This window comes from Oncorhynchus clarkii, chromosome 7, assembly GCF_045791955.1.
Source record: "Oncorhynchus clarkii lewisi isolate Uvic-CL-2024 chromosome 7, UVic_Ocla_1.0, whole genome shotgun sequence".
In the NCBI taxonomy this organism is placed as follows: domain Eukaryota; kingdom Metazoa; phylum Chordata; class Actinopteri; order Salmoniformes; family Salmonidae; genus Oncorhynchus; species Oncorhynchus clarkii.
Genome location: NC_092153.1, coordinates 73,931,505 through 73,957,915, shown reverse-complemented (window position 1 = coordinate 73,957,915; position 26,411 = coordinate 73,931,505). Strand labels below are relative to the sequence as shown.

At 42.2% G+C, this 26,411-nt stretch overlaps 1 protein-coding gene across 2 annotated transcripts in view; it reads left to right on the top strand.

Annotated features, from left to right (window-relative positions):
• Positions 1–1,775: 1,775 nt before the first annotated feature.
• Positions 1,776–26,411, top strand: part of LOC139413827 (phosphatidylinositol-3,5-bisphosphate 3-phosphatase MTMR14-like) — a 33,059-nt gene continuing 8,423 nt past the window's right edge. The window contains exons 1-17 of one of the 2 annotated variants that reach the window (XM_071161618.1): positions 1,776–2,651; positions 3,569–3,717; positions 5,589–5,697; positions 7,701–7,776; positions 8,361–8,424; positions 9,691–9,813; positions 12,043–12,116; positions 12,597–12,667; positions 12,991–13,065; positions 13,962–14,028; positions 14,512–14,597; positions 19,023–19,099; positions 20,127–20,163; positions 20,540–20,610; positions 21,110–21,177; positions 25,815–25,950; positions 26,234–26,411. The exon at positions 26,234–26,411 is cut by the window's right edge and continues 2 nt beyond it. In XM_071161618.1, coding sequence (XP_071017719.1) covers positions 2,511–2,651; positions 3,569–3,717; positions 5,589–5,697; positions 7,701–7,776; positions 8,361–8,424; positions 9,691–9,813; positions 12,043–12,116; positions 12,597–12,667; positions 12,991–13,065; positions 13,962–14,028; positions 14,512–14,597; positions 19,023–19,099; positions 20,127–20,163; positions 20,540–20,610; positions 21,110–21,177; positions 25,815–25,950; positions 26,234–26,411 — 1,602 coding nt within the window. In that variant the 5' untranslated portion in view covers positions 1,776–2,510. The remainder of the gene's footprint in view (positions 2,652–3,568; positions 3,718–5,588; positions 5,698–7,700; positions 7,777–8,360; positions 8,425–9,690; positions 9,814–12,042; positions 12,117–12,596; positions 12,668–12,990; positions 13,066–13,961; positions 14,029–14,511; positions 14,598–19,022; positions 19,100–20,126; positions 20,164–20,539; positions 20,611–21,109; positions 21,178–25,814; positions 25,951–26,233) is intronic. The other variant, XM_071161617.1, reaches the window with a different exon arrangement.

Genomic DNA, 26,411 nt, shown 5'->3' with positions numbered 1-26,411 from the left:
CTTACTACTTGAAAAATAATTAAAGAATTCCTGGATGCAATCATTGATGAAACACAGTCTGGCTTTATGAGGAACAGACATATTTCGAACAATATCAGACATACTTGACTACTCAGACCTAATAACCGAGGATAGCTTCATATTATTTTTTATATTTTTAGAAAGCAGCAGTTCCTCTTCCACTCCCTTGAGAAATTTGGCTTTGGGGATTTTTTCTGTAAGGCTATTAAGACTCTCTATACGAATGGTAACAGCTCTATCAAACTGAAACATGGCACCTCCCCTAGATTTCAGTTAATAAGGATCTAACCCTTTTTTTCAATTCTCACCTAAAATGACATACCCAAATCTAACTGCCTGTAGCTCAAGACCTGAAGCAAGTATATGCATATTCTTGATACTATTTAAAAGGAAACACTTTGAAGTTTGTGGAAATGTGAAATTCATGTAGAAGAATATAACACATTCGATCTGGTAAAAGATAATACAAAGAAAAAAACATGCGTTTACATTTTTTTTTATACCATTATCTTTGAAATGCAAGAGAAAGACCATAATGTATTATTCCAGCCCAGGCGCAATTTAGATTTTGGCCGCTAGATGGCAGCAGTGTATGTGCAAAGTTTTAGACTGATCAAATTAACCATTGCATATCTGTTCATAATGTTGGATCAAGACTGCCCGAATGTGCCTAATTGGTCTATTAATATATTTTCAAGTTCATAATTGTGCACTCTCCTCAAACAATAGCATGGTATTATTTCACTGTAATAGCTACTGTAAATTGGACAGTGCCGTTAGATTAACAAGAATGTAAGCTTTCTGCCCATATCAGATATGTTTATGTCCAGGGATTTTTTTGTTTGTTACTTACAACCTCATGCTAATCACATTAGCCTACGTTAGCTCAACTGTCCCACAGGGGGGATATCGATCCCATAGAGGTTAACTTCATGTTGGTTTGCAATTATAATATTGACAAAGTTCCAATGAAACTCTATGCTTTTCATCGGCAGGTTTTCTTGTCATGATCCTTAAAATATAAATATATTTTTTCTCCACACAGATATTATATATGGAATAATCAGGACATATTGTATAAAAATACTTCTTTGTTTTTAGAATATTGGTCCTGAAATAATATCCTATTGGTGAGCCAACTGGTAAATGCAGAGGGTCTTTTACTCAGTTATAATGAATTCTTATCACTTTACAAGGTCCCTCTAACACCTAAAGATTTTGCAATCGTTTTAGATGCCATTCCCTCAGGTGTTGCTTTATTATTCAGGAACGTGTCAAGACCTGACCCTCAGAGCCTACCTTCCATTGACCCTGTTGACTCATCAGTAGGAAATATTTTTTTTTCTTTTAGTCTACTCAACAACAATAGATTGTTAACAGCCTTGTTTCAAAAGGATGCTGCTTGGATTCTTTACTTATGATAGAAATAAGTTGAAACAATTTGAAGTAATTAATATAATTATTCTTGTAGCCCCATTTCATATTCACAAATGTAAATTTACAAACAAAACACCACATTTTACTACCTTACAAAAATAAATGGAACTATATTTTAAGACAATGAAATACTTTGCCAACAAAAAAGCTGTTAGAATTATAAATGTGTGTATGTCCCTTAAGGTAATGTGATATTGTACCCCCTAGCCCAATTGTACTTTGTATATTCTTTATACATACACTTGTGTTCCCCATGTACTTTTTGTATTGATTTGTTGTTAATAAAAAAATATATATATATTTCAGGGGGCGATGTTGGTCACGTGCTGGTTTCAACTTCCTGTTTACCACTTGTTCCTTGAGACAGTTCACGGATTGCAACACTTCAACAGTCGTGTGATGTTTGATCAAGACTAATAAATACGCTTTTGAATCGCTGCTGCTACGGATTTAATCGTTTTGGAACCGGTAATACTTTTTGTCATTACTGGGGAAGAGGAGAGCAAATGAATAAATGACAGAGGAAACGTGACTAGGCCAGGAGTCCTCGCGATTTCCTGAGTCAGGCGCCCGGAGTATTCCTCTGCCAACAAAGGCTCAATAGCAAACATACGAGTGATGAGGGCAAGGACTAAAAACTAGTCAGCATTAATTTTTCTCCGCAAAACGTTTAGTAATGTAGTATCCAAACTTTAAGTGTGGATACTTCCTAACATTATTTAACTAACGTCAGCTACCTTAGCTAGACAACCAAATCCACCACCACTAGCTTAGCCACGTAAACAAATTGCTATACATTCTGCTTGCCTGGCAAGTTTTACTCGGAAGGGTTAGCTAGCCTGCTGGCTGGTTAATACATCCTTGTTTCTAGAGGGTACCAGCACAGCGGTGCCCTGAATTCGGGGAGAATACCCGGCTCCGGCCCTTTCAAGCGGGCAGTCAGGAAGAAACTGGCTGGGAAGGGATGGCCTGGTGGGTCTTCCCGTTCCCAAGGTGCTGCGGTGTTTGAGGGCGGAAGAGTTCGGATAGAACCTACGGTGGGTCTCGGCACGATGATGTCTGCATTCCCTTCCGTGTCTGGGAGTCTCACGGACTCCGGGCTAATGATATCAGGCAGAAAGACTGAGGAAATAGCGGATTTGATAGATTTGTTTTCGAAGACGCAGTACAGAGCGAAAGAAGTCACGCCACGGGTAAGTCCGAGGTTCTTAGCATACATGTTTTTAACTGTTATTTCTTCATGTCATTATAGCCAGTTTTAGCTATGTGTTTACTCCGAGATGGTGTGCCATCCACCAAACGTCCCTTACCTTTACGCGTGCTTCAAATAAACAACAGCCTGCAGTGCCTAGTGCCAGCAATCAAATCAAATCAATTTGATTTATATAGCCCTTCGTACATCAGCTGATATCTCAAAGTGCTGTACAGAAACCCAGCCTAAAACCCCAAACAGCAAGCTATGCAGGTGTAGAAGCACGGTGGCTAGGAAAAACTCCCTAGAAAGAGACTGCTCACCTGCTCCAGATGTTAGAATCTCCTTCCTTCAGAGGTAGCCTATTTCTTTAACTGTCCAGATACTCAGGCTTAGTCAAGCCTTTTTCATACAACTTCAAACCCACCAACACATAATAAACATGCATGGAAGGATATTCTCAGTAAGACGCATGCTATGTGAATAGCACTTAGCTAAGTAATTTATGATAGTGGTCAAATAATGACATGGTCAAAGACTATACAATGAAGGAAGGTGTCCTTATTTTGGGGGTAATGATGAGATGGTACGCATATCGGTTCATATTCTTCATAAATCTAGTGGTTATATTTCATATGATTTAGAAGTGACCAAACACAGCAGGAAATCCTTCACAAGCCACCTTTTAATGTGTATGTCTGCAGTTTCTCATGAGCATCACCTAAATGTTGACAGAAACCACGGTGGTTGAAAATAGGCCTACATTTTGGGACATGGGACAACTGTACCATTGGCTCTTCCCAGGTTGTGGCCAATTAACTGAGCTACACATCCTGTTTTTCCTTCTTTGTGTGGGGGGTGACTATGCGTTTCACGGAAGTCTATCAATCACCACTTTGGAATATTTGTCTCTTACAGGTCGAGACGATAGAGAAGCGTTGCTTGGAGCTCTTTGGCCGAGACTACAAGTACAGCGTCATCCACAACGCCAACGGGGAAGTGTGTGGCCACTACCCCCGACAGATGGTCTTCCTGGAGTATGAATGTACAGAGCTCCATAAAGACGGGTACCGTACCTACCTACATTACCTTAACAAGCTCATCAATGAGGCTGTGTCTGCAAATATTAGACCTACTAGATGTACAGTCCTTGTTTCCCCAGTCCTTGTTTCCTCAACTTCTCTCAAAGCACATTGGAGGAGGAGGACCGAGGGAGGGACCTTGGATCCTCTCCCCCAATAGGCTTTGAGGGGAGTTGAAGAAACAAGCAAGGATTTGACAGCCAGTAACATTCTCAGTCACAGCCTGAGACAAAGTTCAGTCCACTTAGTCACCAATTACACTGTTGTTTATTTGTGTGTACCATAGTCCGCAGCCCATATTCAGATATGATAAATGTGAACTTGGAGTAGGAGTGCCGATCTAGACTCAGGTCACCCGGTCCCTATAGTCTTATTCATTATGATCTAAAAAGCTAAACTGATCCGAGATCATCTTTTCTAATCTGAGCTGGATTAAGAAAACAGGCCCTGACCTGTTATTGGACAGAAAACAAAACGTGGTTAAATGTAGTCCGGTCCACATCTTCATGAGTCATGATTCATGACACCGAGGGGGTTGGAAATGTCTGAGGTTCTCTAATTATATTTATGATTAAATGGGAAACGTTATGGGAGCGTTCTATTTTGGAATGTGTTCGGAAATAGAATATGTACTTTTGACCTATGAGTAGAGGAACGCAACGCTTCTAAGATCCACACCGTGAGGAAGATGTCTCTAGGTTTAAAAAAGTGCTTTTGTCAGACTGGATAACATGTTCGTGGGGAGAATGTATTCCCTTCATGCGTTATGTTTCCGTATGTCTGTGACCTGTCCCATAGTTGCCCTCTATGTGAATTCATAAGTCGGGGGAAACAGCCACTCAATAGTTCATGTAAACACCCATAAAATGTTTGCCCAATCAGGTTATCTAGAGCTAACAAACACACGAGTGAGATGGATTTTATGTGTCATTGTTTGTGTTGTTGATTGACACTAAATAGGGGCTTTAGGCTATGAGCTCACTCAAGAATACCCATTAGTTTAGATGTTAAAATTAAAACGCTGAATACTAAATGGGGTTGAGTTACATGCTGACCAAAACACTCGCGTGCATGCTGATTTTTGTACCCCCACACCAGACACGATCAGGACACGCAGGTTGAAATATCAAAACAAACTCTGAACCAATTATATTAATTTTGGGACAGGTCAAAATGCATTAAACATTTATTGAAAATTAGCTAGCTAGCTTGCTGTTGCTAACTAATTTGTCCTTTGATATAAACACTGGGTTGTTATTTTAACTGAAAGGCACAAGGTCCTCTACTCTGACAATTAATCCACAGATAAAACGGTACACCAAATTAGTTTCTCGTCACTGGTCAAAAGTAGCGCACTAAATAGGGAATAGGAGGCCATTTGGGACATCCTCCTCCTCCATTCACCCCTAAGCTGCTCCAGGGACTTTGGCTGTACTGTGGTTGAACCTGTACCTCTGGCGCCGAGCCAATCTTACTGGACTGTATGTGAGCCGTCAGTCTCTGGCTATTGGGGCAGTTTGATGTGTTATTTCGCTACACTCGCATTAACATCTGCTAACCATGTGTATGTGACAAATACAATTTGATTTGATTTTTCACTTGCTACATTATATAATATTGCTATATTGAGGACTATGATTCATGTAGGTATTGCTTTGTTTTAACATATCAATGAAGATATATTGCTATTTGGTATATTGATGATCCATGTATTGCTGATTTTTACAATTTATTTCTCCATTGTAATGAAAATATATTGAGGATCCATATATTGCTTTGTTAGAATAGATCAATGAAAATCTATTGCTGTAGTGAGGAGTATGTTGCTTGATATCTTGCTACTGCTGTCTCCTTAGGTTTGAGAGCACAGTCCAGATCACCAAGCTGCAGGATCTGGTGAACCGCAGTAAGATGGCCCGCTGCAGAGGGAGGTTTGTCTGCCCTGTCATCCTCTACAACGGCAAAGTATGATTCGTATATTTATATATATAGATTTTTATCTATTTACATATTTATTTATATGTAAATATATTAATTATATACAGTACCATTCAAAAGTTTGGACACCTGCTCATTCTAGGGTTTTTCTTTATTTTTAATATTTTCTTCATTGTAGAATAATAGTGAAGACATAAAAACTATGAAATAACACATATGAAATCATGTAGTAACCAAAAAAGGGTAAACATATTTGAGATTCTTCACAGTAGCCAGCCTTTGCCTTGCGCACTCTTGGCGTTCTCTCAACCAGCTTTTTATTTATTTAACCTTTATTTAACTAGGCAAGCCAGTTAAGAACAAATTCTTATTTTACAATGACTGCCTACCCAGGCCAAACCCCTCTCCTAACCTGGATGACGCTGGGCCAATTGTGCGCTGCTTTATGGGACTCCCGATCATGGCCGGTTGTGATACAGCCCGGGATCGAACCAGGGTCTGTAGTGAAGCTTCTAGCACTGTGATACAATGCCTTGCGCAACTCCTGCTCCATAAGGTTGTCACCTGGAATACATTTAATTTAAAACGTGTGCCTTCTTAATATGTGTAATTTCTTTCCTTAATGCATTTGAGCCAATGAGTTGTTGTGACAAGGTAGGGGTGGTATACAGAAGATAGCCCTATTTGGTAAAAGACCAAGTCGTTATTATGGCAACAACAGCTCAAATAAGCAAAGAGAAATGACAGTCCATCATTACTTTAAGACATGAAGGTCAGTCTGTCCGGAAAATGTCAAGACCTTTGAAAGTTTCTTCAAGTGCAGTCTCAAAAACTATCAAGCGCTATGATGAAATTGAATCTCATGAGGACTGCCACAGGAAAAGAAAACCCAGAGTTACCAATGCTGCAGAAGGTAAGTTAATTAGAGTTAACTGCACCTCAGATTGCAGCCCAAATAAATGCTTCACAGAGTTGAAGTAACAGACACATCTCAACATCAACTATTCAGATGAGACTGTGTGAAGCAGGCCTTCATGGTCAAATTGCTGCAAAGAAACCACTACTAAAATGTGCACCAAAAAGAAGAAGAGACTTGATTGGTCCAAGAAACATGAGCAATTAGACCGGTGGAAATCTGTCCTTTGGTCTGATGTGTCCAAATTTGAGATTTTTAGTTCCGACAGCCGTGTCTTTGTGAGACGCAGAGTAGGTGAACAGATAGATGATCTCCGCATTTGTGGTTCCCAACATGAAGCTGGAGGAGGAGGTGTGATGGTGCTTTGCTGGTGACACTGTCAGTGATTTATTTAGAATTCAAGGCATACTTAACCAGCATGGCTTCCACTGCATTCTGTAGCAAAAAGCCATCCCATCTGGTTTGTGCTTAATGGAACTGTTTTTCAACAGGACAATGACCCAAAACACACCTTCAGGCTGTAAGGACTATTTGACCAAGAAGGAGAGTGATGGAGTGCTGCATCCGATGGCCTGGCCTCCACAATCACCCAACCTCAACCCAATTGAGATGGTTTGGGATGAGTTGGATCACAGAGTGAAGGAAAAGCAGCCAATAAGTGCTCAGCATATGTGGGAACTCCTTCAAGACTGTTGGAAAAGCATTCCTCATGAAGCTGGTTGAGAAAATGTCAAGAATGTGCAAAGCTGTCAAGGCTTTAAATAATCTCAAATATAAAATATTTTGATTTGTTGAACAGTCTTTGGATTCCAAACGTGTTATTGTATAATTTTGATGTCTTCACTATTAATCTACAATGTAGAAAATAGTAAAAACTTGAATGAGTAGCTATGTCCAAACTTTTGATGGCTACTGTGTATGTATATGTGTGTATGTAAATGTATTACAAATGTTTTAATGGATATGTTGCTTTTATTTTACTCCTCACCTTTGAACAAGGAAGTGATTGTGTCAAAAACAACAATGAGAGGGAGGCTTGATTGACAGCTTTCTAGACTATTGAGTTGTATGCTAACCAGCGTGTGTGCTAATCCTTTGTTGTCTTCCATTGCAGCATATCTGTCGATCATCCACTCTGGCAGGCTGGGGGGAGCTATATGGGCGCACAGGCTACAACTACATCTTCTCAGGTGAGACTGGTACAAAATACATTTTGTCAGCAAGGAAAACTCTTAATATAGTTCACTAAGCGTCTCAGGGTTGGTCAGTTTTCCCCTTTTGATCATAGTTAATAAGATTACATGGACAGGGAGAACTAGATCCTAGATCAGCATTCCTGCTCTGAGAAGCTTTATGAATACAGGACCAGATCAATTTGAATCTGGACCCATTTACAAAAGGATAAGTTTTCATGCACTGCTTCCACCCAGTTTCACTTTTGTGTCTGAAATGCTAACGTTTGGATCTACTCACCTTTGTCAGAGCGACTGCTTTGTCAGCAAGCGTCTCACTTTTTAATTGCTGCTCTTCAATTATTTGTAACTTTTTTTCTCCTTTTAAAAAAAAAGTATTTTTCATAAGATCAAACGTTGCTGCTGTATTTTCACTTGTTTGGCTGTAGTCCATTCCCCAAGCCAGTTTTTGAATATGCATCCCTTTCCAGAAGAAAGTGTCTGTATTCGATATTTGAAACGTCCCTTTATTGCGGATAAATGGATCCAGTTTAGAATTTTGTTGTCGTGATGCAGCTCTGTCTCCGTCTTCCTCTCCCTAGGGGGGATTGATGACACATGGGGGGCAGAGTCTGAGCCAGAGGTTCCAGAGGACGACAGTGCCAGGTTGGTGTCTTTTCACATGAGGGATTGGTTTGGTTTCTTTGCTTGATTCAATACTCAAAATGCCACAGACATTTGAGTGGTAATGTGATGACGTCTAAAACCTTAATTTCTTTGCACTATTTCTCTCCCTCCTATCGCTCTCTCTCTGTGTACCCCTTCTCATTTTGTTTCTCTCCCTCCTACTGCTCTCTCTGTGTACCCCTTCTCATTTTGTTTCTCTCCCTCCTACTGCTCTCTCTGTGTACCCCTTCTCATTTTGTTTCTCTCCCTCCTACTGCTCTCTCTGTGTACCCCTTCTCATTTTGTTTCTCTCCCTCCTATCGCTCTCTCTGTGTACCCCTTCTCATTTTGTTTCTCTCCCTCCTATCGCTCTCTCTGTGTACCCCTTCTCATTTTGTTTCTCTTCCTCCTATCGCTCTCTCTGTGTAGCCCTTCTCATTTTGTTTCTCTTCCTCCCATCGCTCTCTCTGTGTACCCCTTCTCATTTTGTTTCTCTCCCTCCTATCGCTCTCTCTGTGTACCCCTTCTCAATGTCTTTCTCTCCCTCCTATCGCTCTCTCTGTGTACACCTTCTCATTGTGTTTCTCTCCCTCCTATCGCTCTCTCTGTGTAGCCCTTCTCATTGTCTTTCTCTCCCTCCTATCGCTCTCTCTGTGTACCCCTTCTCAATGTCTTTCTCTCCCTCCTATCGCTCTCTCTGTGTACACCTTCTCATTGTGTTTCTCTCCCTCCTATCGCTCTCTCTGTGTAGCCCTTCTCATTGTCTTTCTCTCCCTCCTATCGCTCTCTCTGTGTACCCCTTCTCAATGTCTTTCTCTCCCTTCTATCGCTCTCTCTGTGTACCCCTTCTCATTGTGTTTCTCTCCCTCCTATCGCTCTCTCTATGTACACCTTCTCAATGTCTTTCTCTCCCTCCTATCGCTCTCTCTGTGTACCCCTTCTCATTGTGTTTCTCTCCCTCCTATCGCTCTCTCTATGTACCCCTTCTCAATGTCTTTCTCTCCCTCCTATCGCTCTCTCTGTGCACCCCTTCTCATTGTGTTTCTCTCCCTCCTATCGCTCTCTCTCTGTACCCCTTCTCAATGTCTTTCTCTCCCTCCTATCGCTCTCTCTCTGTACCCCTTCTCAATGTCTTTCTCTCCCTCCTATCGCTCTCTTTCTTTTTCTTGCTTGATTGAATGCTGAAAATACTAAATACATGTTAGTGGTTCTGTGTACTTCTCTGCTCAACCATCTCTGTCTCACTTTCTCTCTGTCTCTCTTCAGCAATGGGGACTCTCAGCTCTTTGACAAGGTGCGGGGTCTGGACATCAAGCTGCTGCGCTACCTCTCTGTGCGCTACATCTGTGACCTCATGGTGGAGAACAAGAAGGTCAAGTTTGGCCTAAAGTAAGTCAACACACCCACACCCAGCCAGCATTCTTAATGTATTCAACACACCCTCACCCAGCCAGGATTCTTAATGTATTCAACACACCCAGCCAGCATTCTTAATGTATTCAACACACCCTCACTCAGCCAGGATTCTTAATGTATTCAACACACCTTCACTCAGCCAGGATTCTTAATGTATTCAACACACCCAGCCAGGATTCTTAATGTATTCAACACACCCTCACCCAGCCAGGATTCTTAATGTATTCAACACACCCTCACCCAGCCAGGATTCTTAATGTATTCAACACACCCTCACCCAGCCAGGATTCTTAATGTATTCAACACGCCCTCACTCAGCCAGGATTCTTAATGTATTCAACACACTCAGCCAGGATTCTTAATGTATTCAACACACCCTCACTCAGCCAGGATTCTTAATGTATTCAACACACTCAGCCAGGATTCTTAATGTATTCAACACACCCTCACTCAGCCAGGATTCTTAATGTATTCAACACACCCTCACTCAGCCAGGATTCTTAATGTATTCAACACACCCTCACTCAGCCAGGATTCTTACTGTATTCAACACACCTAGCCAGGATTCTTAATGTATTCAACACACCCAGCCAGGATTCTTACTGTATTCAACACACCCAGCCAGGATTCTTAATGTATTCAACACACCCTCACTCAGCCAGGATTCTTAATGTATTCAACACACTCAGCCAGGATTCTTAATGTATTCAACACACCCTCACTCAGCCAGGATTCTTAATGTATTCAACACACCCTCACTCAGCCAGGATTCTTACTGTATTCAACACACCTAGCCAGGATTCTTAATGTATTCAACACACCCAGCCAGGATTCTTACTGTATTCAACACACCCAGCCAGGATTCTTAATGTATTCAACACACCCAGCCAGGATTCTTAATGTATTCAACACACCCAGCCAGGATTCTTAATGTATTCAACACACCCAGCCAGGATTCTTAATGTATTCAACACACCCAGCCAGGATTCTTAATGTATTCAACACACCCAGCCAGGATTCTTAATGTATTCAACACACCCAGCCAGGATTCTTAATGTATTCAACACACCCAGCCAGGATTCTTAATGTATTCAACACACTCAGCCAGGATTCTTAATGTATTCAACACACCCTCACCCAGACAGGATTCTTAATGTATTCAACACACCCAGCCAGGATTCTTAATGTATTCAACACACCCAGCCAGGATTCTTAATGTATTCAACACACCCAGCCAGGATTCTTAATGTATTCAACACACCCAGCCAGGATTCTTAATGTATTCAACACACCCTCACTCAGCCAGGATTCTTAATGTATTCAACACACCCAGCCAGGATTCTTAATGTATTCAACACACTCAGCCAGGATTCTTAATGTATTCAACACGCCCTCACTCAGCCAGGATTCTTAATGTATTCAACACGCCCTCACTCAGCCAGGATTCTTAATGTATTCAACACACCCAGCCAGGATTCTTAATGTATTCAACACACCCTCACTCAGCCAGGATTCTTAATGTATTCAACACACCCTCACCCAGCCAGGATCCTTAATGTATTCAACACACACTCACAGGTTGGTATTTTGGTAGCGATATGTAATATACTTGACTCCTAAAGTGTACCCTTGTTTGCACGTTGACCTTTGCATGTGTGGTGGTGTTTTTGTCAAAAGGTTGTGTGTGTTTAACTACCTAGGTGCATACGTACTTGTTTGATGTAATTGTGTGCGGCAGGTAGCCTCAAGGTTAGAGCGTTGGGCCAGTAACTGAAAGGTCGCTGGTTCAAATCCCAGAGCCGATTAGGTGGGGAAAAAATCTGTCGCTGTGCCCTGAGCAAGGCACTTAACCCCAATTTCTCCAGGGGCACTGGACAATGGTGACCCTGGCTGTGACCCCACTCCCTCCGGGTGTCTCGGTGGAGTTGGAATATGCAAGACACACATTTCCAGTTCACACTTGTACAAGTGTGTAACAGGACAAATATAAGCACCCCCCAAATTATTATTATTATGTTATGTAATGTAATGATGTATGTGCATGTGCGTGCTTGCTATGTGTGACAGTTAATTCGGAAATCATGTCATGTATACGCACCGTTAGACAAGAATGTTCAGTATGAGGTTAGTGCTTCAGGTGTGTTGCTTCATCACATTGGGAATATTTTCTCTCTTTACTCTTTTATTTGATCTGTCGTCCAGTGTCACCTCGTCTGAGAAGGTGGATAAGGCTCAACGATATGCAGACTTCACCCTGCTCTCTGTGCCTTACCCAGGTAAAAACCCTTATCCAGGAAAATCCCTAACTCGTACCCAGGTAAAACCCTTACCCGGGTAAAACCCTAGCACTTACCCAGGTAAAACCCAAATCTCTCTACAACCCAACCCCCTACATTTTAAAATACATTTATTTGTTAACTTTTTATCTACTTTTTATAATGTCGGTTTTATTAGGAAAAGTAGGTTTCCACACACAGTTTATGTACAATAGTTACATAGACAACAGAAAGGCAGTTGGTAAGCCTTACAATGCATTTCAACATCCTTATTGTTATAGCTACACTCATCCTCAGAGAGAGAGAGCTGTGCTCTCCTCTATGCATACCATTTTTTTACCACAACACCAGGGCTGTATTCATTAGCGTACACGGTTTTCAACTGAAACCCGAAACAAGTGGTTCTTATTGGATCCTCCCTGTTTCTGTTTTCTTCTGTTCGCTGTCTAATGAACACCACCCCTCTCTCTGTGCCTCCAGGGTGTGAGTTCTTTAAGGACTACAAAGATAGAGACTACACCGCTGAGGGACTTGTATTCAACTGGAATCAGGTATTGTGTTTGACGCGCACACACACAATCTCTGAGATTCCTCATATCTATCCATCCAGATGAACTATTCTCAGGGCTTATATTGACAATGCGTCTTGAAGTTAGGACTACTGATGTAGGATCCGGTCCCCCCCTGTCCATTTATCTTATTCATTGTGATCTCAAAGACATAATTGAACCTAGGTGAGCACTCTTACACGTGTTATGAATACGAGCTCAGATCTCAAAGACATAACTGAACCTAGGTGAGCACTCTTACACGCGTTATGAATACGAGCTCAGATCTCAAAACATACTGTTTCATTGTTAACCTTCACCAACAGGATTTTGTGGATGCTCCTTTGACAATCCCTGTGTGCTTTACCAAGAACTTGAATATAGACTGGAGTAAATATCAGGTATGTCTACTAATACCTGAATATCAGGTGCATCTACTACTTTCCCTATATAACCATAATTATACTGTATTCAATACTTCAGCGAGCTGTGATTCTGAGTCTTTCCTGATATTAGTGGTCTCACAGTGACCTCTGTAGGTGGGTTATGAAGCTGCATCTGTTTGCTGGCTAATAATTTCTCATGTTAAACAAAATGTCTTGATATTTATTATGTCCATTGTTTTCAGATTTAGCGGATTAGCAGATTTTTTGGGGACAAAAGTTTTACTTGCTATAACTGTGATATGTGGTTTTCGCAACTAGTTACCTTAAATTGAATGATTGAAATGTAATCTAGAAACGGTTTAAATTCAGTCTGTTATACCTAATCTGGTAACTCAAGCCAACTTTTTGTAATTTTATCATACTTTTACATTTTTATTACTGTGGCTAATGACATTGTCTGAAAGCTTTGAAAACATCCCAAATACAGCATCTATACATCATCTATACAGCTAAGAACAACAATGTGACTTGAAAACAAGTTGACACTGAGGCTAAAGAAAGTGTGCTTTATCAATATACCTGATTTGGCTAACTGTTACTTTGGACAAAATCAAGACGTTAATATTCTTGTAATGATTTTTGTATAAAAAAAATCTTAAATTACACCCCCAATTAGAGCAAATTCTGAAATAAGTTATAAAAAAAAACAGCCCTAGTTTAAATGCATATGTTTAGGTTATAAGTGATGCAGTCCCCACACCAGGGCCACGATCACTTGGCAAATGTTGTGGAATGTTGCAGATAGACATGAAATGAATAGCGCTGATGTGATTCCTTATTCCACATGTCTGTCTGAACGTTAGTGCACCCCAGATGAAAATGTGTTGAAACTCTGTGTTCCTCTGTTTCAGTCTTGGGACCTGGTCCAGCAGACCCAGAACTACCTGAAGCTGTTGCTTCACATCATCAACAGCGACGGTCAGTGCCTGTGTGTGTGTGGGTCTGGTGTGTGTGTGTGGGTCTGGTGTGTGTGTGTGTGGGTCTGGTGTGTGTGTGTGTGGGTCTGGTGTGTGTGTGGGGGTCTGGTGTGGGGGGAGGTCTGGGGGGTGTGGGTGTGGATCTGGTGTGTGTGTGGGTGTCTGGTGTGGGTGTGTCTGGGGTGTGTGGGTCGTGTGAGGGGGGGGGGGGGGTCTGGTGTGTGGGTGGGTCTGGCTTCTAGGGGGTGTCTGGCTCCTTGGGGGCTGTAACCAATTTCTTTCAGGAAGTAAATTGACCTAGAAAAGACTGGTTAAGTCCTATCTCATATCTCAAAGGGTCCAGTGAGGGTCTCTGAGATATTGAACTACTAGTCTTGTTCATGGGCTTTATTCCTCATCACTTCCTAATCTCTATAAAACCTTGTGTCAACCTTCATTTCTTAAGTGGTTCTGATTTGGTTGTGATTGGGTTTGCTCCCTGTAGACGAGAGCGGTCTCCTCGTGCACTGCATATCCGGTTGGGACCGGACACCTCTCTTCGTGTCCCTCCTGCGTCTCTCGCTGTGGGCAGTAAGTGTTCTCTTATCTCTCTCTTTTATTCCTGTCCATCTGTTTCTCAATTTTTCTCTCCTAGGCATGGGCGGCCTTCATACCGACCTTGTGCGGCTTTCATACCGACCGTGTGCCGTACCAGGGTATTTGGTAATACCGGCATTGATCACAAGGGGCGCTAGTTTCAAAACCCACTGAGCCTTTGTAATCCGAAGGTTAGCAATGCTAACAAGTATATGTTAAATCCCATAGGGAATTCTAACTTAATGCTAACGATTGCATTGTGAACATTTTATAGTCTCTGACTTAAACTATTTTCATGACAGACATCCCAGCTCATAAAAGTATACAAGTAACCAACAAAATTATACTCACAGTTTTCTGCACCCTTAAAACAAATATTACACAGCAAGGCTCATGATCCAGAAGGAGATTCTCTGCTTTCCGGCATGCAAAGCTTGATTTTGAAAGAAGCTAACAACTTGGATTCTGCTATTTCAGCCACACCCGTTGCTGACAGGTGTATAAAATCGAGCACACGGCCAATAAATCTCCATAAACAAACACATTGGCAGTAGAATGGCCTGTACTTAAGACCTCAGTGACTTTCAACGTGGCACTGTCATAGGATGCCACCTTTCCAACAAGTCAATTGTAAGTGCCCCGGTCAGTTGTAAGTGCTGGAGCAACAACGACTCGGCCACAAGCTCACAGAACGGCATCGCCGACTGCTGAAGCGCGTAAAAATCATCTGTCCTCGGCTGCAACACTTAGGCAAAGTTCCAAACTGCCTCTGGAAGCAATGTCAGCACAAGAACTGTTCGTCGAGATCTTCATGAAATGGATTTCCATGGCAGAGCAGCCGCACACAAGTCTAAGATTACCATGTGCAATGTCAATCTTCGCCTGGAGTGGTATAAAGCTCTCCGCCACTCTGGAGCAGTGGAAACGTGTTCTCTGGAGGAATGAATCACGCTTCACCATCTGGCAGTCCGACGGACACATCTAGGTTTGGCAGATGCCAGGAGAACGCTACCTGCCCCAATGCATAGTGCCAACTGTAAAGTTTGGTGGAGGAGGAATAATGGTCTGGGGCAGTTTTTTATGGTTCGGGCTTGGCCTCTAAGTTCTAGTGAAGGGAAATCTAATTTTACTGGTCACATACACATGGTTAGCAGATGTTATTGCGAGTGTAGCAAAATGCTCGTGCAAATCTTAACACTACAGCGTCCAATGACATTGTAGATGATTCTGTGTTTCTAACTACAGTGGGGCAAAAAAGTATTTAGTCAGCCACCAATTGTGCAAGTTCTCCCACTTAAAAAGATGAGGCCTGTAATTTTCATCATAGGTACACTTCAACTAAGACAGACAAAATGAGGAAAAGAAATCCAGAAAATCACATTGTAGGATTTTTTAAATGAATTTATTTGCAAATTATGGTGGAAAATAAGTATTTGGTCACCTACAAACAAGACCTCTCACAGACCTGTAACTTCTTCTTTAAAAGGCACCTCTGTTCTCCACTCATTACCTGTATTAATGACACCTGTTTGAACTTGTTATCAGTATAAAAGACACCTGTCCACAACCTCAAACAGTCACACTCCAAACTCCACTATGGCCAAGACCAAAGAGCTGTCAAAGGACACCAGAAACAAAATTGTAGACCTGCACCAGGCTGGGAATACTGAATCTGCAATAGGTAAGCAGCTTGGTTTGAAGAAATCAACTGTGGGAGGAATTATTAGGAAATGGAAGACATACAAGACCACTGATAATCTCCCTCGATCTGGGGCTCCACGCAAGATCTCACCCCGTGGGGTCAAAATGATCACAAGAATGGTGAGCAAAAATCCCAGAACCACACGGGGGGACCTAGTGAATGACCTGCAGAGAGCTGGGACCAAAGTAACAGCCTACCATCAGTAACAAACTACGCCGCCAGGGACTCAAATCCTGCAGTGCCAGACGTGTCCCCTGCTTAAGCCAGTACATGTCCAGGCCCGTCTGAAGTTTGCTAGAGAGAATTTGGATGATCCAGAAGAAGATTGGGAGAATGTCATATGGTCAGATGAAACCAAAATATAACTTTTTGGTAAAAACTCAACTCGTCGTGTTTGGAGGACAAAGAATGCTGAGTTGCATCCAAAGAACACCATACCTACTGTGAAGCATGGGGGTGGAAACATCATGCTTTGGGGCTGTTTTTCTGCAAAGGGACCAGGACGACTGATCCGTGTAAAGGAAAGAATGAATGGGGCCATGTATCATGAGATTTTGAGTGAAAACCTCCTTCCATCAGCAAGGGCATTGAAGATGAAACATGGCTGGGTCTTTCAGCATGACAATGATCCCAAACACACCGCCCGGGCAACGAAAGAGTGGCTTCGTAAGAAGCATTTCAAGGTCCTGGAGTGGCCTAGCCAGTCTCCAGAGCTCAACCCCATAGAAAATCTTTGGAGGGAGTTGAAAGTCCGTGTTGCCCAGCAACAGCCCCAAAACATCACTGCTCTAGAGGAGCTGCATGGAGGAATGGGCCAAAATACCAGCAACAGTGTGTGAAAACCTTGTGAAGACTTACAGAAAACGTTTGACCCCTGTCATTGCCAACAAAGGGTATATAACAAAGTATTGAGAAACTTTTGTTATTGACCAAATATTTATTTTCCACCATAATTTGCAAATACATTCATAAAAAATCCTACGATGTGATTTTCTGGATTGTTTTCGTTCTCATTTTGTCTGTCATAGTTGAAGTGGACCTATGATGAAAATTACAGGCCTCTCTCATCTTTAAGTGGGAGAACTTGAACAATTGGTGGCTGACTAAACACTTTTTTGCCCCACTGTATGTGGCAACCGTTTGTGGAAGGTCCTTTCCTGTTTCAGCATGACAATGCCCCTGTGCACAAAGCGAGGTCCATACAAAAATGCTTTGTTGATATCGGTGGGGAAGAACTTGACTGGTCTGCACAGAGCCCTGATCTCAACCCCATCGAACACCTTTGGTATGAATTGGAACACCGACTGCGAGCTAGGCAATGCTATTGTGGCTGAATGGAAGTCCCCACAGCAATGTTCCAACATCTAGTAGAAAGCCTTCCCAGAAGAGTGGAGGCTGTTATAGCAGCAAAGGGGGGACCAGCTCCATATTAATGCCCCTGATTTGGGAATAAAATGTTCACATACTTTTGCTACCATATTAGCTAACCAAATGCACAACTGCAGAGCAATTAGCACATTGTGTGTGTGCTTGTAAACCAACACCAGGTCACTGTTACTACCTGTACGCTTCATAATGAAAAATGTGATAGGTGAAATGAAGAACGCAATCTGCTTTATCTCCTAATTAATGTATTGCACAAGTTGACTGCAGGTATTTACATAAAAAGTAGAAAAAAATATTCAAATGTAGAATTTTTTTTTAATAGTTTCAACGGTATTGAAAAACCATCCCGTGGTTATTTCCAAATAACTCGGTATACGGTAAATACGATATACCTCTCTCGTGCTCTCTTGCTCTCTCTCTCTACCTCTCTACCTCCGCCAACCAGGTATCCATTTTGTAATTCAATTCCAAAGGCACTTTGACCCCCCCCCCGTGCCCCTCCCATTTTATATATTCATACGCAAATGGAATTCAGATTCAAGACCCACCGCTTAATCACCAGATTCAATATTCAGTGTCTGCATTTATTTAAAATGTAATATTAGGTTTGGCCATATAAATATGCATCATATTTCAAATACTATTTGAAATCTGTTAAATACTTTCAGTGTTTGCTTTAGCTTGCCCAAAGTGTCAGCTGGGTGTGTTTTGGCAGATTGGGGACTGTTCCATTAAACCAGGGAACCTCAATCAAGCCCAACTTAAAGGGCCAATCAGTGGTTGAAACAATAACAAAGTGTTTTCTCTGCCACTGTCTCTGTAAAAAGCTGAAGGATAGGGCTAGAGAAATGTAATCACTCTCAAATTCAAAGACAGGACTAATGTAAGGACTGACCATCCATGATATCATCATTGTTGTTTTAACCATGTTTTCAGGCTGTGCATTGTTTTGTATAAATTTTACTTTGTTTAGAAATATTGGAGTAAAACCAACTTATATTTTGGGCTCTGATGGGGTACGACAGTTAAATTAAGCTCATAAATAAAAATGTTCAATGGGTACATAAAATTTAATGGATGTCCCAAAAATCTATGTAGCAATTGCTGATTGCCTCTTCAAGTATTTTACATTTATTTCAAAATAATATTTGAACCCAGGAATTTGTACCTGACACTTTTCACTACATCTATCATGCATGGTATATCTTACAAACGAAATTTTAAAAAATAGACAGAGGATAGCGGCTAGCTCGTAATCCAACGACCATGCCAATGCCACCATGTGGTGCCCATTGAGGCTAATTTGCATTCTTGAATGATTTTTTTTCTAGGATGGTGCCGTCCACGCCAGTCTGGAGCCGGCTGAAATCCTCTATCTGACCATCGCCTACGACTGGTTCCTCTTTGGGTAAGGATTCACATTGAGCTCACAATGGACCTCTCTCCTCTCCTCTCTCTCATATATATATAATTACCGCTGTGCATCTCTCCAATGTTTAACTCATCAAATGGAGTCAAAAAGAAAACGGCCGCCCTCCAGATAGCCCAATAGAGTAATTATTCTTGTCCAAACTCCTGGGACTGCTTTCAAGGAAGAGGGATGGGACCGACCAAGAATAGTACACACACACACACACACACCTTCCATTCTTCCTTCCTACGATCCATCTTAATTGGGCATTTTTTTCAACTGTCGGGTTTGATGTGGTGGTCTGTATTGATTTGTTATCTCTCCATCACTTAAAGGTAGACCCAGCGATAAGATTTAGATGGAAGAAGTAAACGGCATAGTGGGTCATTTTCCGCAACAACTAAGAGTGTTGAAGCGCAAGGCTAAACCTTTCTGCAGCGTGAAGAGAACCCGTGCGCACATGCGCAAAGACTTAGTGTGACTGTGTGAGAGCGAAGTCTTGCATCGTACCAATCGCAATATCTGCAGTGCTGCTCGTGGCAACGTCATCTCGCTGGGTCTAACTTTAAACTCCCATTGAGAGTTGGTTCATTTGTTCGTTTCACCTTTAAATGTGGAAGGTAACTTGACTGATTCGTGTTCAAAGCCAGAGGTCAGAGATGATAGGAGGGATGATGGGTCAATTGGTTATTGGTATACTTTTGTAAACAATGAGTTCTAAACTGAATCCTCTTCTTTTCGCTTTGCAGTCTCCATCTTCACTTTGATCTTAAGATTTATACTGTTTGATCAAATAAGTATTTAAATTGTAAAAGTATAACTGGCACACCTACATTGTTATCAGGAGCATGGAGAAAACTGTACACTGAATAGAAAGGACAAGGAATTGAGAAAGATTGAAGGAGTTAAATAGGTTGGTTGGGGATGGTGGCTCATAATCATATGTAGTAAAGGGTTCTTAGCTAGATTTTTTTTTGATGGATTCGGCGATCATTGTCACCGATCTGGTCTGTGTTTCCTACAGTCATATGCTACCTGATCGCCTCAGCAAAGGAGAGGAGGTCAGTAGTACTCTAACACAATATTAATGCAATGGCATGTGTGTGTGGAATATTAAAACATTGATTATAAATGTTTCTATTTAGTTAATATGGTTCTTGCCCCGAAGTTCAAACACTGTTGCCAACCTCTTGAATGAGTTTTTTAGGAATTTACTGCACCAAAGTAGATTGAATGGCTTGTAAGCCATAAGAGTACAGCTTTGTCTGATACATTTTATGAAACTGATATACCAGACTACTGTAACTATTCACTAAGTATGTTCCAATTTTCAACTAAAGTGAGGTGTTTTGGGATGTTTTTCAAAACTAGGGGGCAGTATTTTATCACGTATTTAATTAATCTCCAACACTAAACTCCTTCTATTCCTCCTGGCAGATTTTCTTTTTTTGCTTCAATTTTTTGAAGCACATTGTCTCAGAGAAGTTCTCTGCCATGAAGAAACCGAGGTGAGTGAAATGTCACGGAACAACAGACGTTTGAAATGTAAATGCACTTTTTATAAAATATTGTCCGTCCCTGAAGTGGAAACCCTAGTCCTTATATAGTACACTACCATTACCAGAGCACTATTGGCCCTGGTCAAAAGTGGTGCACTATATAGAGAATAGGGTGCCATTTTGGGGACACATACATTGTCATTCAGCCTGTACACCCAGTTTACAATGCCCTTAAGCCACTCTCTTAAATGTTTCAACAGGAGAGTTGTAAGTATACATACAGCCACTCAGGGCAATAATGCTGTTATTTCATGGTCCGATTCCCACTATGACAAAACAGATTTTTTGAAAGATTTTTTTTTTTCTCTCTGTTCTTTGATCGCTCGCTCTCTTCCACTTTTTTTCTCTCTTCCCTCCCTCGCTCTTTTTTTTCTTTCTTTTTTCTCTCTCTGTGTCTCTCTGTGTCTCTCTGTGTGTGTATTGTTTCAGCATCCCTTTTTCTCTCCAGTTTCCACAGAAGGAAAAACTCTCATCTCAAAGACACTGATTTCACAGTGGACGACCTCTGCCATTTGAGTAAGTTGTTTCCCAGGAGACATTTCAAGAGCTTGAGACTAAGGTTCTATCAGCGTTTTTGACCAAATTGAGTTATTGACATAGCCTTGTTCTGTTCAATGTTTTCTAGCCATGTAAGTACTCTAAATACCACAGTTTAAGTTGTTAGAGAAAAAATACAATAAAAAAATTGCTGACACCATTCAAACCAATGAGGGTTCGGAACTTACAAGCCAGTTATCTCAATCATATTTTTGCAGATTGAACCTTGTAGTCCCAAACTCTCGATTTGCAACAGTTTATTTTCTGCATCAAAAGGGGGCTTAGGTGTTGGGATGTTTTTTTTTGCGTTTTTAAAGCTTATGTCATGCATTTTGCCATGGCTAATCCTGTGTTATTTTGCTCAAACATAATAACAATGTATACTGCTAAATTAATTGTTTTGGGGAATTTTCAATTCTCCCTGAGTGTAACTTTTATTTTGGTGATTGTTAGTTTTCAAAGATTATACTATAAAAAATATATAGGTCCGTTATCTTTTCTACATATTTTATATCTGGTTTTAATCATTACATTTGACACTGAAAACTTTTTCCATACCATATTATAATTTAGTTTTACAGTTTGGACTTAGGCGACCTGAAAAAACGGTTAGGCGACCCTCCGCAAGGATTTCAATGGCAGAAAATCCCTGTTATATGAAAGGGATAATCAACAAGAGGCTATGTATTCAACTGAAAATAATGCATGATCTGAAAGATGTGTGCCACGACTAACCTTCCACAGAATTGAATTATTTTCCAGAGAACACAAAAATTGATTATCCCGCTTATGCAATGACTATAATTTAAACACATTTGTCGCTAGAAAATGTGTTCATTTACCGATAGAAATGCACTGAAGTAGCTAGCTAGCAAGTTTACTAGATAGCTACAGCAGTTGCCTTGGTATCCAAACTGACTGACTTGCTAGCTTAGCTATCCAAACCATCAGTCCTCTTAGCTTGCAATGAAAATCTAATTAAACAATGGCAATAATATTTTAAATTCATATTTTGCTTTCAGAAGCTGCTCAAATATAGAACATGTAAGAATGATATTCATAGCCATTGAATATTGCTGTGCATTATAGGGAGATAATTCACGCTCTCTGCTAGTGCGTCGTAGCACAAACCTTCCACATCAGGCATTATGTTCCATATAGCCTCTCGTTGATTATCCCTTACATAATATTTTATGATGTCACAGTACCTACATGTACTTGATAGTCTGTGGCTCATTAAACAGTTTTTTTTTTTTTTTAACTAGGCAAATTCTTATTTACAATGACGGCCTACCAAAAGGCAAAAGGCCTCCTGCGGGGACTGGGGCTGGAATATAAAATATAAATATAGGACAAAACGCACATCACGACAAGAGAGAACACTACATAAAGAGAGACCTAAGACAACAACATAGCAACACAGCGTGGTAGCAACACAACATGACAACACAGCGTGGCAGCAACACATGACAACACAGCGTGGTAGCAACACATGACAACACAGCGTGGCAGCAACACATGACAACACAGCGTGGCAGCAACACATGATAACACAGCGTGGTAGCAACACAACATGACAACACAGCGTGGCAGCAACACATGATAAAACAGCGTGGTAGCAACACAACATAACAACACAGCGTGGCAGCAACACATGATAACACAGCGTGGTAGCAACACAACATGACAACACAGCGTGGCAGCAACACAACATGACAACACAGCGTGGTAGCAACACAACATGACAACACAGCGTGGCAGCAACACATGACAACACAGCGTGGCAGCAACACATGACAACACAGCGTGGCAGCAACACATGACAACACAGCGTGGTAGCAACACAACATGACAACACAGCGTGGTAGCAACACATGACAACACAGCGTGGCAGCAACACAACATGACAACACAGCGTGGTAGCAACACATGACAACACAGCGTGGTAGCAACACATGACAACACAGCGTGGCAGCAACACATGACAACACAGCGTGGCAGCAACACATGACAACACAGCGTGGTAGCAACACAACATAACAAAGCGTGGCAGCAACACATGACAACACAGCGTGGCAGCAACACATGACAACACAGCGTGGCAGCAACACATGACAACACAGCGTGGCAGCAACACAACATGACAACACAGCGTGGCAGCAACACAACATGACAACACAGCGTGGCAGCAACACATGACAACACAGCGTGGCAGCAACACATGACAACACAGCGTGGCAGCAACACATGACAACACAGCGTGGCAGCAACACATGACAACACAGCGTGGCAGCAACACATGACAACACAGCGTGGCAGCAACACATGACAACACAGCGTGGCAGCAACACATGACAACACAGCGTGGCAGCAACACATGACAACACAGCGTGGCAGCAACACATGACAACACAGCGTGGCAGCAACACATGACAACACAGCGTGGCAGCAACACAACATGACAACACAGCGTGGCAGCAACACAACATGACAACACAGCGTGGCAGCAACACAACATGACAACACAGCGTGGCAGCAACACATGACAACACAGCGTGGCAGCAACACATGACAACACAGCGTGGCAGCAACACATGACAACACAGCGTGGCAACAACACATGACAACACAGCGTGGTAGCAACACAACATAACACAGCGTGGCAGCAACACATGACAACACAGCGTGGCAGCAACACATGACAACACAGCGTGGCAGCAACACAACATGACAACACAGCGTGGCAGCAACACAACATGACAACACAGCGTGGCAGCAACACAACATGACAACACAGCGTGGCAGCAACACATGACAACACAGCGTGGCAGCAACACATGACAACACAGCGTGGCAGCAACACAACATGACAACACAGCGTGGCAGCAACACAACATGACAACACAGCGTGGCAGCAACACATGACAACACAGCGTGGCAGCAACACATGACAACACAGCGTGGCAGCAACACATGACAACACAGCGTGGTAGTAATACATGACAACACAGCGTGGCAGCAATACATGACAACACAGCGTGGCAGCAATACATGACAACACAGCGTGGCAGCAACACAACATGACAACACAGCGTGGTAGCAACACAACATGACAACACAGCGTGGCAGCAACACAACATGACAACACAGCGTGGCAGCAACACATGACAACACAGCGTGGTAGCAACACATGACAACACAGCGTGGCAGCAACACAACATGACAACACAGTGTGGCAGCAACGCATGACAACACAGCGTGGTAGCAACACATGACAACACAGCGTGGCAGCAACACATGACAACACAGCGTGGCAGCAACACAACATGACAACACAGCGTGGCAGCAACACATGACAACACAGCGTGGCAACAACACATGACAACACAGCGTGGCAGCAACACATGACAACACAGCGTGGCAGCAACACATGACAACACAGCGTGGCAACAACACAGCGTGGTAGCAACACAACAAGGTAGCAGTATAAAACATGGCAAGAAGGTAGAGACAACAATACATCACGCAAAGCAGCCACAACGGCCAGTAAGAGTGTCCATGATTGAGTCTTGGAATGAAGAGATTGAGATTAAACTGTCCGGTTTGAGTGTTTGTTACAGTTCGTTCCAGTCGCTAGCTGCAGCGAATTGAAAAGACGAGCGACCCAGGGATGTGTGTGCTTTGGGGACCTTTAACAGAATGTGACTGGCAGAACGGATGTTGTATGTGGAGGATGAGGGCTGCAGTAGATATCTCAGATAGGTGGGAGTGAGGCCTAAGAGTTTTTATTTTTTTTAAATAAATAAGCATCAGTGGGTCTTGCGAGGGGTATACAGAGATGAACAGTTTAGAGCAGTATAGAGTGCAGTAATGTGTCCTATAAGGAGCACAAGACGTGTGGTAGAATAATTAGTATCGCTGCTAATGAGGATGGTATGCCATAATAATGAGAACTTTAGATAGTTCATTATTATATATTACATAAGGATAGAGGTTTGTACAGTGGTGCTAAGAAACTTTAGAAAAGCCATGGTATGAATTCCCACTGTACCTCAGTTCTGATTTAACATGATGAGCTTTTATGTCTTGTCCCCTCGACATGATACACAGAGCTTTGAACGGAGCTGCATTTACAGCTACTGGAAACAATTCACCAGATGTCCAGTTTGTGAACGCAGCTTCCACCCACCTCATTTCAAAATGATTATGTTTGTTGATATCGACTCTTGCGTTCACAGACCTGTTTGTCTCCATGTAAATTGTTGAGGCTGGGTTTGACTACAAGCTGTCACCTACTATGACGTCTCTGACCATTAGCTGTCACGTTATGATTCCCAGAGCCAAATGGGATCCCCTAAAACGGCAGACTTATTGTCCAGATCTCTGGCAAAAGGCATGTATTGTTTGACTAAGAATTCTTGTGGTTTCATGAGACACAAAATTCTTAAATATCAAATGTATACATGAACCAACATACAGACAACATTCCTGCCAAAATGTCACAATTGGCAACTTCCAGTGTATTTTTAATTAGTACCTCCCATACAACTAGTCTCTCCTCTGATTGGTCTGATGGCCTGTCCGCTAAACCCGTGTCTCCCGTGTGATTGGTGTAGAGTCCAGGGACCGGGGCAGCGTGACCAGCCTGAGCAGTGACTTCTCTCTGATCACGGAGGACGTGGGCGGAGCCACCTGCCTCACCAACGACGCCGTGGACCTGTTTTCCGGCCAGCCCCTGGCAGCCTCCAGCTGGTGAGTTCTCTCCCCCTCTCCGTCTGTCTATTGGTGTGACCCGTAACGTTAGTATAAAAATAATTATCTTAATTAAATAATTTAGTTAGCAGACGCTTTGTGTCTGCCCTGCTCTATATGTTGTGTCATGTTGACAAGTCTTCCTTCCATCAAATTCATCGAAGTCCAGTATGGTTGTAACTTCTATGGAGAGAATGTGTTCTCAGCCAACTTGCCTAAAAGTAATACCAAATGAAGGGTAAGATAACGTCAAACCTAACTCTCCTTTTCTATGGCCTCCCAGGAGGAAGGGACACAACTCGTCCCCACAGACGGTGCTGTGGAACCGGCCCAACCCCCTGCAGGAGCGGCTGGCCCACCCCCTCAGTCAAGAAACCAAGTCCTCCAGCTCTTCCTCCTCCAACCAATCAGAGACGGGTTTCACGCGCGCAGGCAGCAGTCCTATGTCTGTGCCCGGGAGA